General features: G+C 40.7%; 1 protein-coding gene across 4 annotated transcripts in view; it reads left to right on the top strand.

Moving 5' to 3' along the window:
* LOC131529943 (complement factor H-related protein 4-like) overlaps window positions 1-13,167 on the top strand; it is a 51,929-nt gene extending 38,762 nt beyond the window's left edge. For 2 of the 4 annotated variants that reach the window (XM_058759957.1, XM_058759958.1), the window contains exons 4-6: window positions 8,880-9,071; window positions 10,542-10,733; window positions 10,869-12,844. In XM_058759957.1, the coding sequence (XP_058615940.1) occupies window positions 8,880-9,071; window positions 10,542-10,733; window positions 10,869-11,062 (578 nt within the window). In that variant the 3' untranslated portion in view covers window positions 11,063-12,844. The other 2 variants (XM_058759956.1, XM_058759955.1) reach the window with 2 other exon arrangements.
* The last annotated feature ends 691 nt before the right edge of the window (window positions 13,168-13,858 follow it).

Raw genomic sequence — 13,858 nt, 5'->3', positions numbered from 1 at the left:
CCACTCCATCCAGCAGCACATCGTCACTCCCACTGAACGAGACCAGATCACTCGTGCTGGCAGACGGACGCTGAGTGAAGAGGACGGCGAGAGCGAGGCATGCGGGACCTGAGCCGACGTGAGTTCGCTCGCATCCGACCGCTATGATCCCCTACCCCACAGTTTTTTTCTCACAGGCTCCTGGGAGAAAGAAAATGGGAGGGCGCGAGGGGCTGCGTCGCTTTCTGAAAAGTAAGCTATCCGTGAGCACAGAGAGGCGAGACTCTCACAATGTTCTTCCAGTGGGAACAATCTGTCTCGGTGAGCGCAGATTCCGTGTGGGATTTCCCCAAGCAGGAAACGCACTCACGGTGGCCGTCATCGATTGCACTTACTGGTCATTATAATAACTGCCCTTTAGCTGAAACTCCTTTCCTGCACTTAAGTGCGAAGTGTTAGTTTCGATTTGAGCCATTGCTCTGCGATTGGCTGGTGGTTGTGCTAATTAAAAGCGACCACAGCGACTGTAAAAACTATTTAAACTGTTCGGGCACTGTTAGACTCCGGGAGAAGGCGATTAGTCACCAGAAGAGACGGACGGCAGCGCGTAAGTGTTTTAATACTTATTCTTAGCTCTGTTGTTTAAATTAATTACTTGCTGCTAGGAAAGAATAGTTCGTTTCCTACCTATTTCTATTCTGCTTTTTCGTTGTGGTTTATATTTTTGATTGCACTTACTGGTCATTATAATAACTGCCCTTTAGCTGAAACTCCTTTCCTGCACTTAAGTGCGAAGTGTTAGTTTCGATTTGAGCCATTGCCCTGCGATTGGCTGGTGGTTGTGCTAATTAAAAGCGACCACAGCTTTTTTTTCACTCTAGACTGTGTATTTGTTTGAGGTGTGTGCGCTGACGCCGAAGCGCCTGCGGAAGCTGCTCAGCCGTCGTGTTCAGCCTCCTCGTGTGAAGACCGAGGAGTGTAAAGACCTGCGACTTTTTCCTGTGCGACTTGAACCGAGCAACGACACCGAGCTACACACTTAAGTATCTTTTTTCCTTCCTCACTCTGCTCTCCTATCCTCTTTCCTTCTACCTCTATCATGTGTCTCCAAAACATTCCGGTTCTCTCTCAGCCACGCCTAACATCACTCGCAGACGGCAACGTAATACTGCTAACCTACGCCCTATCTCTACATCTTCCACTACACCTCTGGCTTTCTCTGTGGGTCTCTGGAATTGTCAGTCAGCCGTCAACAAAGCTGACTTCATTTCTGCCTTTTCTTTAAAATCCACTCTCAGCATCTTGGGCTTGACTGAGACCTGGATTCGTCCAGACGACTCAGCAACCCCAGCTGCTCTCTCTACTAATTTCTCTTCTCTCATACTTCGCGTCAAGTTGGTCGGGTGGGGTACTGGCCTGCTCGTTTCACACAATTGGAAATACTCAACCCACTCTACCCTTTGCAATTACAACTCATTTGAATGTCATGCCATTACTGTATCAGCTCGATAAAACTCCAGATTGTGGTAATCTACCGTCCCCTGGTCAAATTCTAGCCACCTTCCTAGAGGAGCTGGACGGGTTGTTGTCCTCTTTGTGGAGGATGGCACTCCACTCTTAGTCTTTGGTGATTTCAACATTCACCTAGACAAGCCTTATGCTACAGACTTCCACTCACTCCTAGCTTCATTTGATCTCAATCGCCTTACCACTACTAGCACGCACAAATCAGGCAACCAACTTGATTTAATTTACACGCAATTGTACTGCAGATAACATTCTGGTACAACCGCTACATATCTCGGACCATTTCTTCATTACATTTACACTACATTTTGCTACCCGTGTGCCACCAACCCCCCTACCGGTTACTTTTAGACGAAACCTGCGCTCCCTTTCTCCTTCCCATCTTTCCTCTGTAGTATCCTCCTCTCTTCCCTCATCTACCCATTTCTCATCTCTGGATGTAAACGCAGCTACTGAAACTTTATGCTCTACCTTAACTTCTTGTCGAGACGACATTTGTCCTCTCTCCTCTAGGTCAGCACGGACTGCCCCTTCTAACCCCTGGTTATCTGATGTTCTTCGTGAACATCGGACTAAACTCAGAGCGGCAGAGAGAAAATGGCACAAATCAAACAACCCGTCGGACCTGAGTAGGTATCAGTCTCTGCTCTCATCTTTCTCTGCTGATGTCCACACTGCCAAATCCTCACATTTCCACAACAAGATCAACAGCGCTCCAGACATGCGTAATCTCTTCAGAACATTTAATTCTCTCCTCTGTCCCCCTCCACCACCTCCCACCACTTCTATTACAGCTGATGACTTTGCTACTTTTTTTACAGACAAAACTAGATCGATCAGTGATCAGTTCTCACCTCCACACACACAGGACCCCCAACCAACCACATCCACTGCTAAACCTCCCATCTTCTCCTTCTGTCCCCTGACGGAGGCTGAAGTATCCAAACTTCTCCTGTCCAACCATCCTACAACATGTCCTCTTGACCCAATCCCCTCACACCTTCTGCAAGCAATCTCTCCCACGCTCTTACCGACACTCACACACATCATCAACACATCCCTCCTCACAGGCATCTTCCCCGCCATGCTCAAGCAGGCTCGGTAACCCCACTGCTCAAAAACCTACATTAAACGCTTCTCTTATAGAAAACTATAGACCTGTCTCTCTCCTTCCATTCATAGCGAAAACACTTGAACGTGTTGTCTTCAACCAGGTCTCATTGTTTCTTTCACAGAACAACAAACTGGACGCTAAACAGTCAGGTTTCAGGAGTGGCCATTCAACTGAGACTGCACTTCTCTCGGTCACTGAAGCCCTGCGAATTGCAAAAGCCCATTCCAAATCATCAGTCCTCATTCTGCTGGATCTATCTGCCGCGTTTGACACTGTCAATCATCAGATACTCCTCTCCACTCTCTCATCTCTGGGCATCGCTGGAATTCCACTTCGCTGGTTTGAATCCTATCTCACTGGTAGGTCTTTCAGGGTGGCCTGGGGAAGGGAGGTATCCAAAGCACATACACTGGTCACTGGGGTTCCTCAGGGATCGGTTCTTGGACCCTCCTCTTCTCCACATACACTACATCACTGGGTCCCATCATACAGGCACATGGATTCTCCTACCACTGCTATGCTGATGACACACAGCTCTATCTCTTTTCAACCAGATGATCCAACGGTAGCTGCAAGGATCTCAGGTTGCCTGGCGGACATCTCGGCATGGATGAAAGAACATCACCTCCAGCTCAACCTGGCAAAGACTGAGCTTCTTGTCTTTCCTGCCGCTCCAACTCTACAGCATGACATCACGATCCAGTTAGGTTCATCAACAATTACCCCATCAACTTCTTTCAGAAATCTTGGTGTAATCTTTGATGACCAGCTGACCTTCAAAGACCACATTGCAAAGACTGCTCGGTCTTGCAGGTTTGCACTACACAACATCAGAAAGATCAGGCCCTTTCTGACGGAGCATGCTGCACAACTTCTTGTCCAGGCCCTTGTTATTTCTAGGCTGGACTACTGCAATGCTCTTCTGGCTGGACTTCCATCAAACACAGTCAAACCTCTACAAATGATTCAGAATGCGGCGGCACGACTGGTCTTCAAGGAACCCAAAAGAGCCCATGTTACACCTCTCTTTATCTCATTGCATCGGCTACCAATCGCAGCTCGCATCAAGTTCAAGACACTGATGCTTGCTCATAGAACAACCACAGGCTCAGCACCGCCTACATGCACTCACTATTAAGAATCTACATCCCTCCAGAAGTCTGAGATCTGCTAGTGAGCGACGCCTCGTGGTACCATCACAAAGAGGCTCAAAATCACTCTCCAGAACATTCTCGTTCACCATTCCTGGCTGGTGGAATGATCTTCCCACCCATATTCGGAGTACTGGATCCCTGTCAATCTTCAAGCAACAGCTGAAAACTCATCTCTTTCGACACTACTTGACTTCAACCTACACATAAAAAAAAAAAAAAAAAATATTTCTCCTTATTTATTCCTTCCCTTGCTAGCTTGTACTTATTTAAACAATGCCTGAGACTTGGTGTTACAAGCACTTCGCCTCTTCAAGATGAATCGCTTCATGTGTTCCCCAAATTGTAAGTCGCTTTGGATAAAAGCGTCTGCAAAATGACTAAATGTAAATGTAAATGTAAATGTCATCGGCATGCAGGGCTCTACAATAGCGGCGCGGCAATTGCAACAATGCCGTGAAAATTTGCTCTTTAGAAATTTGCTCTGATAGGGCTTGCCGGATGGCAGCAGGGGAAGCTGGACCACTGCTGTGTGGTGCTGAAGGCAGCGGGAAAGGTGGCGAATCAGCTGAGCAGAAGATCGCTGTTCCACTGCGAGGCGTGTCAACGGCGAGCAAGCTCTTCCGTCAACGGAGATCAATGAAGAACGTCATCGTCGAAAGACAAGAAACCTGAATCCTATGGCAAAGCAGCCGCTTATATAGCCAGAATTTGGCTACAGTTGTCGTATTCCTCTTGTTAAGCCACTCCTGAACCACAGACAAAGTCAGAGGCGTCTTACCTGGGCTAAGGAGAAGAAGAAGCTGCCCAGTGGTCCAAAGTCCTCTTTTCAGATGAGAGCAAGTTTTGTATTTCATTTGGAAACCAAAGTCCTAGAGTCTGGAGGAAGGGTGGAGAAGCTCATAGACCAAGTTGCTTGAAGTCCAGTGTTAAATTTCCACAGTCTGTGATGATTCGGGGTGCAATGTCATCTGCTGGTATTGGTCCATTGTGTTTTTTGAAAACCAAAGTCACTGCACCCGTTTACCAAGAAAATTTGGAGCACCTAATGCTTCCTCTTCTGCTGACCAGCTTTTTGAAGATGCTGATTTCATTTTCCAGCGGGATTTGGCACCTGCCAACACTGCCAAAAGCACCAAAAGTTGGTTAAATGACCATGGTGTTGGTGTGCTTGACTGGCTAGCAAACTCACCAGACCTGAACCCCATGAATCTATAGGGTATTGTCAAGAGGAAAATGATAAACAAGAGACCAAAAAATGCAGATGAGCTGAAGGCCACTGTCAAAGAAACCTGGGCTTCCATACCACCTCAGCAGTGCCACAAACTGATCACCTCCATGCCACGCCGAATTGAGGCAGTAATTAAAGCAAAAAGAGCCCCTACCAAGTATTGAGTACATATACAGTAAATGAACATACTTTCCAGAAGGCCAACAATTCACTAAAAATGTTTTTTTTTTTTTTTATTGGTCTTATGAAGTATTCTAATTTGTTGAGATAGTGAATTGGTGGTTTTTTTTAAATGTGAGCCAAAATCATCACAATTAAAAGAACCAAAGACTTAAACTACTTCAGTCTGTGTGCATTGAATTTATTTAATACACGAGTTTCACAATTTGAGTTGAATTACTGAAAGAAATTAACTTTTCCACGACATTCTAATTTATTGAGATGCACCTGTATATGTATATGTGTAACTCAGTATTTGCGCGATGTCTGAAACACTTGTGCGTGCTTTGGATGTGTGCGGGAACAGCGCGTGAGCAACGAACTGAGTTAGCTTTCGTTTCTTCTTCTTGTGGTTTCAAATTGCTTAAAGGTGCCATAGAATGGAAAACTGTATTTACCTTGGCATAACTGAATAATAAGAGTTCTGTACATGGAAATTACATACCGTGAGCCTCAATCACCATTGTTTCCTCCTTCGTATGTAAATCTTCTTATGGAACGCGATTTCTTCCGATGGGAATCAAGAACCAGCATCTTTTTTGGACCGGTGCGTAATTGGGTCAATACTGGACTACCAATAAGCTTCAGGACAAATAATACTGTTATCGATACGTGTGTTTTATCTCTGTACCTCTGTGTTAATGGAGAATTAGAAGCTGTTCTCATAAACCGATCTCAAGCAGATGACGCGCCTGTCGTGAGAGCTTTGGCATGACATGCAGCGGCACCGTGCAGTCTCTGTCCAGCGCGGGTAAAATAATTCTAATGTTTAAGGTGAGGTACAATTCATATTTCTTTATTAAATAACTTACAAAATAATTTGAAAACTTTCTGTGAGGCGTAATTTTACAAACAGCACGAGTGAATCTCCGCGAGTTCTCTGAGTTTCGCTCTCAAAATGTGCAAATGGCTTCATATCACCACATCGCGTCTGCACTATAAGCAAGCTGCACACCGCACGGGTGACACAGGAGTTGTCACAGTTTACATGCATCGTCACTAAAGTTTATAATTTGCATTTCTTTTTTAAGTTTGGCCAGTATTTAAACATTTAACATTTTAAAAAAAAAAAAAGTCAAAAAATTCCCCCCTCCACCACTCAAATAAAATAAAAAAAAATCCTCCCTCCCACAAGAGTCACCTAAGAGAGGAATTAATTTTCAAAAATGAAACTCAGGCCCTGAATGAATGTCTGTAAAAATCCTGATTGGAGTATCACTATAAATAATTATACATGTTAAAAAGAAGCCTTTTTTATCATGTAGATAAAAACAAAGATGAAAATAGTCCCTCTAAAACAGAGAGAGACACTCCCACTCCCTGAGAAAGTGAATATTTTAATTTTCTTAAATAAAAATCGCTAGAGACGCCAGAATTCTCTATTACATTCTGTTGTGCTCCTATGCACATGATGCTCTCTCTCTCTCTCTCTCTCTCTCTTTGAAGGGCCTTTTTATTTTAAAAATGTGCTTTATGTGCCTTTTTCTGTTTGCTTGGAGGCATTTGTAAACTGCAGTAATAAAATAACTTGAGGTTTTCAACATATTTTAACATAATTTATTTTTGCACCAAATTATAGAGAGTAGTATGGATAACTGTATCGATAAGCAGTATCGTATCGGTATCGATAAAATGTAAACGATAGGCTACCCATCCCTACCCTGGAATCGATCGCAAAAATGCATATAACAGCTGGATCTGGCAACACAGAGGTTGCGTCCGCGCCCTCGCTCACAACTCTCTCTCAAGCCTTGTTCACTCCGCCAGCATCTCGCAGCGATCATGTTCATACCACATTTTTGCAAAATCTCTCGAAATCTGTATCTTTGTCTGATACAGGCTTAAACATTTGTGTTGTGTTCTTGTAATTGTTCTGACTACGCTGATTGTGTCCAGTAGGGGGAACTCTAATGATATAGAGTCGAGAAGAGAGAATAAAGGAGATATAGTAGTTCACCATGCGGTCTCTGTGCGTTCTTTGCTTGCTGATGTTAAAAACATAACAGGTTGGATGCCTAATTTCTCCATCGTTCATGCTGGACAGTAGAGATCTGTTTGCTGTGTGAGCTACTGAAATGAGCAGCACTGTGAAACAGCCAATCAGAGCAGAGATCAACATAATTATTCATGACCCTTAATAACAGACCATTTTATTCTAGGGAGAAATCCTAGGGTTGTAAATGGACATGTAAAACCATTTCTGGATAATTTTTGCCCTTACCTAAGCCACATACCTTCTATGTAGATATCAGAGAACAATTTAAAATATTTGATCAATGCATTCTGTGGCACCTTTAAATGTGTAAAATGGCAAATTAATCATGTGTGTGCTGAATAGTCTGGTCCGTACTTATCACATATCAACTGCGATCCGTTTAACCCCTAATATATGACAGATCAGAGCAATCTTTCATTTACTAATTTAAGAAATCGTCAAATTGCTATACACACACACACACACACATATATATATATATACACACACACACACACACACATATATATATATATATACACACACACACACACACACACAAATATATATATATATATATATATGTGTGTGTGTGTGTGTGTGTATAGCAATTTGACGATTTCTTAAATTAGTAAATACACACACAATGGGGGAAAAAATTATTTGATCCCCTGCTGATTTTGTACGTTTGCCCACTGACAAAGAAATTATCCGTCTATAATTTTAATGGTAGGTTTATTTTAACAGTGAGAGACAGTATAACAACAAAAAAATAATCGCACCAGCTGTTGTCACCTTCTCACCAAGCTTTTTTTGTTGTTATTCTGTCTCTCACTGTTCAAATAAACCTACCATTAAAATTATAGACTGATCTTTTTTTTGTCAGTGGGCAAATGTACAAAATCAGCAGGGGATCAAATAATGTTTTCCCCACTGTATATACACTATATTTCCAAAAGTATTGGGTCACCCCCATCTAATGAACAAGTTTGACTACTTTAGTAATTTCCATGAGTACAAATCTTAATGTTTAAGCATATAATGATATTCTAGGGAATTGTTTGCTTTTAATTTTAAAGCAAGAGTTTGGACAGGACCCTTTTCTATTCTAACATGACAATGCCTCTGTGTATAAGGCAAGGTTCAAAAAGAAATGATTGATTTAGTCAGTGCGATGACTTGAAAGTGGACAATACCGGCTTTTTTGACAAAACGTGTTTAGGGTTCAGATCGCGCTATATGTGGAGAATAATGTATTTTAATATTGCATTTCTTTGAAAGTGGCATTTATCGGTTTTTGCAAATGAACTCTTCATATATATATATATATATATATATATATATATGTGTGTGTGTGTGTGTGTGTGTGTGTGTGTGTTGTAAAGACAACATTAACATTCACACATAAACTCTGTCCCAAACTGTCAAAGACTTTTTAAAGATTTTGTTTGCTGTCTTTCTTCATCTCTTAGTGAGTTGATTAAGAGCTGACTATTCTCCACTATATATATATATATATATATATATATATGACATTCTGGTACAGTTGGACAAAGTTAATTTCATAAACTTAAGTGAATTTCATCTATAAAAATTGTAAATTTAATACTTGACCTAGTATATCAAGAAAAATCAAGTCCAGATGGAAGACACTGCAATGACCAGTATTTTGTCTCTCTCTAGAAGTAACATGTCTTCTAAACACAAATGAGAATAACATCAAAATGGAGCTATTTCCTGATTTTGAGTGTCCAGTCAAACCAGGATATAATGTAACATTTTCATGCAATGGACAAGGTCTGATTTTAAAAGGACAGAGAGAAATCACCTGCCAGTCAAATGGAGAATGGAGCAGCCCATTCCCTAAATGTGAAGGTAAACACACAGAAGGTTAAAACGTTGGATTAGTTGTCAGGATATTATTATCTAAAGTATCACTTTTTTACATTAAAATATATGTGCAAATTAGCACATAACTCATCAGGTCTTAAAGGGGTGGTTTACTGTTTTTTTTCTAGGCTTGATTGTGTTTATGGGGTGCAGTCTAACATGTGTTCATGCTTCATTTTTTTAAAAACGCATTATTTTTCATATAATTTACCTTTATTCCACACCGCTCTGTCCCTTCTCTGACAAACACCTCGATTACTTCCTGTTTTTATGAAGCCCCTCCCTCAGAAATATGTGATGGGCTCTGATTGGTTAGTTGGCTCAGTGTGTAGTGATTCGCTAAACCGCCGAGCGTGCGTCTAAATGTCCTGCCCCTCAGCTCAGCGGCATGTGCTCCGGTTGAATTGTAAACGATTTATAACAATATAGAAACGTCTATATTGCTTATCAATTTGAGCCCGATTGAGACGCAGAAAATATTAGTGAAGAGGATCGCGCAGAACCTGTGCAAGCACGGCTCTTAATGGTATGTTTGTTTGTTTGTTGTCTCATACTTTTAGATACGCTGTTATTATGCTACTGCTTATGTTAGCTTTTAATATACGGTTTTATTCTGATTAAAGCTTTATTACAGTACGCCAACCGCACGCGCGTCCATGTATAACGCTTCTCATTGCTATGTGAAAATGTATAATTGGAACAGTTTGTTGGAGCTGATCTGATGATCTGAATGAGAGAGAGAGAGGGAGAGAGAGAGAGAGACAGACAGAGAGAGGGAGAGAGATGCAGAGGCGACGAGAGGAACAGGATTAAGAACGGCTGTTTTAGAACATTGATTTTGAAACTTGTGAATCCATTAGAATCGATAGAAGACAGAATCGCGATTCATATATGAATAGATTTTTACGTGCACCCCTAGTTTTCTCTTCCTCTTTCTAAAGCAGCACAGCATGGCCCCGCCCCCTTCCTTACTTGTTCCCGAGGGCGGGGTTTATCTGGGTCAGTGACGTATCAGACCCGGGAAGTAGTTCGTTGTAGTCCCTTACCAGCCGTTTTTGTAGGCATTAAACTTCCAGAATTTTAAAAGACGATATCTCTGTTTGCATTGAACTTTCAGCGCTGCAACTTTGCAGATGTTGTTTATGCTCAAACAGCAACATTACACACTAACTAACGTTAAAAAAGTGAAATTGCAATAACCCACCCCTTTAAGTCTCTCTTGATTTGGGCCAGGAAGCAACATCAAGAACAACACAGCAACCACAAAGTTATGAACTAAGTGGCAGCATTATGTTCTATGGGTTAGCAGCATAAACAAAAAAACACACAACATCTGGCTAATATTGAGATTTATTAATGCCATCAATTAAAATGTTGTGTTTAAGGCCACGACCGCTACTTACCTCACTCTCATGTTAGAGATTTACTAATGCCACGTTTTCTTGGTGATGACAGTCTCAGTGAAATGTGGGCCACCGCCACGAGTGAACAATGCAGATACAGTAGAAATGACAAAAAAGGAATACAATACAGGGGAGAGAGTTGAATACATCTGCTTTAACAAATACATATTGGATCAGCGTCACTCTTTCACCAAATACTTGACTTGTCAGCAAGGCCAGTGGACAGGAAATGTTAAGTGTTTAAGTAAGTATGAACACATTACACCAAATATATCATATAGATGCATCATAATGTAATGTAGTTTAAATTGTAGGCTGTGATGATTAGATAATGAATGTATATTGTGACACTGACAGTGACATGCTGGCTTTATTTCAGAGCCCTGTACAGTGACGAAGGAGTTAATGGCTGAAAGGGGTATAGATTTGGCCTATGTTAATCAACAAAAGATGTTTGCACCACATAATGATCACATCACCTTTGTGTGTCTGAGGGGCAAAAATCCAGTAGGTATTACTGACTTCAGACAAAAGTGTAATGATGGAGAGATCAATTTGCCTGAGTGTGTGTGACAGTGGAAATAAAACATAGATGAAGCATCAGCTGTACTATTAAGCAAAAAACAAATGAGCAGATCAAAATAAATTTATCCCAAATCAATTTGTATGTTTTGGATTTCTTGCAAGAAAAAGACAAAACCAAACAAACAAAAAATTAAAGTACTAAATATAAAATTCTTTAGATGTGCAAGTATGAAAATTATATTAACCTTTTAACTAGGGGTGTAACGATACACTAATGCCACGGTTTGGTTTGGTTCACATTTTTGGACCCACGGTTCGGTTCTGTTTGTTGTGGGGGGCTAGGGTCTAAGAACACTAGATTCCCTTTTAACTTAATTATAATAATAATAATAAAACACTAATAATAAATACAGCTGTGTAAGGTCCACGCACTTGGCCCAAAGAAGGTATCAAATGCTGGATGAAGGTTTCCTGCGTGTTCGGGCTTTTCAGCACGCAAAGTTATTAAATTTAGGTTAAATTCAAATCTGACTCCATTTTATTATCTAATCTGACTCCATTTTATAATGACCTCGCATTTGGGTTAGAATGGCAATTGCTACCATTCATAGGATAATTTATCTAGACATCTGATTATTCTATTTATTCTTTAATATTATTGTACTCGTTCATTCGGGTGCTCATGTCGCACAAAGATATCGCTTCGGCCGTTATTAGCATATCTTACGGTCACATTCTTGTCAGTCTTGGTTATTAAACAGAGGTAATTGGCTAATACTGTAGACGGCCGCTCCTGTGCTTGCTCATTCTAAAAGTACTTTTATTTAGCCCCCATAGATTTGTACACACTTGAATAAAGCAACAGTATTTCTAGCCAGAGGCCACGACCGCTACTATAGATATAAGCCGACCAACATTACTTTCCCTGATAGTAGCTTTAGTATGGTCATACCATGGTTTCCCATGTACACTTAGCTAGAGTAATATTACAATAAACAGAGGTTAGGCTCACCCTCTTTAGGTTGGTCGAACAACATTCAGTTGACCTAAACGGAAATTCACTATAAGCCCTTACAATCTAAGTACACTTGAACTAATACCAAGTGTTAGCCATATCCCTAAGTATACAGTTGGTGTGCCCTATGCTCCATCTCAACTGAATTTTTGTCCGTTACTAACCTGACGCAGGAAATGTGGTAACAAGGATACATTGTAATTTACTAGAGTCAATAATTACAGAGTAAAACAGAATAAAATCAAATGTAACAATTTATTATTAATCAGGTAAATATGTATTATGTCAATTACAAAGCCAATTCAAAGATATCAAATCAATATAAGATATCAAAATCTCAAAGATGAATCTGAGAGTAATATGCATACCTGACTTGAGAAAAATACATAGTATGAACACACTTCATATACCACGGGCTCATTCTGACTACAGAAGGCCCTGATCTTCTTGCAAGATTTCCTTAAGGAACTCTGACCAAGATAAACATCCCCCGAAATGGAGACAGGAACTAACCATTTGAATTTGCATTGATCAAGTAGAGTTATCACCTTTTGGGACAGAAGGTAATTTGCATGAACGGCACTGGGAACTGACCCGCCCTCTACAGTGTGCAAAATAGCCCTAAACTCTTAGGATCTGTATTACCTTTTAGTTTACTTCTTGTAAGAATGAGAACATTGTACCAGACGCCCTGAGACAATTCAAATGATACCAAACGTGACTGCAAATATCACCTGCATTCATGTAGAATATTATATCCTACTTGTTACGTCTGGGGACGTATCTCTCTCTCTTTCTCTCTCTTTTTCTCTCTCTCTCGCTCTTAGGTGACTCCGCCCTAATTGGACGTGAAGACGCATCTGCTGATTCGTCCCGGGGAAATCCAGCGTCTTTTGAAATAGTGGGACGTTGGAAGTGGAAGCCAGAGAGAGAGAGAGAGAGTTGTTGGCATTATTGTGTGTTGTGAATTGATCTTTGTGGTGACATAGTATTGGTCTTTTCTGAGTGAATAATTTGTGCAGTGTGTAATTGAGTTTACTTTGGTCTTTGTTATAGTGTTGATTTATAGTTTCCTGATTTTGTCTTTTTAATGAAATTTATTTTCTTTTGTTTTTGTTACTAATAAGGCTGTAGGGATTGGGTGCCGTTTTTCTTTATTGTAAACTATGTTTTCTCCTGTTTTTGGTTTAGGTAGGGAGTCAGGGAAGAATGCTGTCATTTGTTTCTTTTTTTCTTTACTTAGATTATTTAGACTCCTGGGCATAGTTAGTGTTATATTTTGTTTGTTGTTTTGGCTTTGCCCACTCAAGAGAGAGCCTTTTTACTGTGTTACTATAAGTGAGATTTAAAAACAAGAAAATAAATTCACCAATACAGAGTATGATCTCAGAATTCTTTATTTATGTTGCCTTCCCTGACCCTAGACCGGGGTCGTAACATAAATTGGGGGCTCGTCCTATTTGTGCATATGTAGTGGAAATTAGGAATTCATTTGAATGTGCTTTCTTTGGGTTGAACAGAAGCCGACGCTACCCTTCTGGTAACTACATGTTTGGTAAGTCACATCTCCTGGTTTTGTTTGGGTGTTTTCTTTTAGTGGTGTACGAAGATCTAGTGAGTGCTAGTATAATGGAATTTGATTTACTTGCTTTTACACCAGCTCCAAACACGGAACAGTTTAATCGTTGTAGAAAAGATGAGTTATTTAAAATCGCTGAGTTTTTTAAAATTGATGTGCCGCGGAAAGCTTCTAAAAAAGAAGTTAAAACTGTGTTGCACAAAGAATTGATTCAGCAGCAGATTTTACCGGAGGAATCGGGGATAGCTGG

This window comes from Onychostoma macrolepis, chromosome 22 (assembly GCF_012432095.1).
Source record: "Onychostoma macrolepis isolate SWU-2019 chromosome 22, ASM1243209v1, whole genome shotgun sequence".
NCBI classification, from domain to species: domain Eukaryota; kingdom Metazoa; phylum Chordata; class Actinopteri; order Cypriniformes; family Cyprinidae; genus Onychostoma; species Onychostoma macrolepis.
Note: the sequence above shows the minus strand (reverse complement) of the source record. Positions and strands in the feature narration are given on the sequence as shown.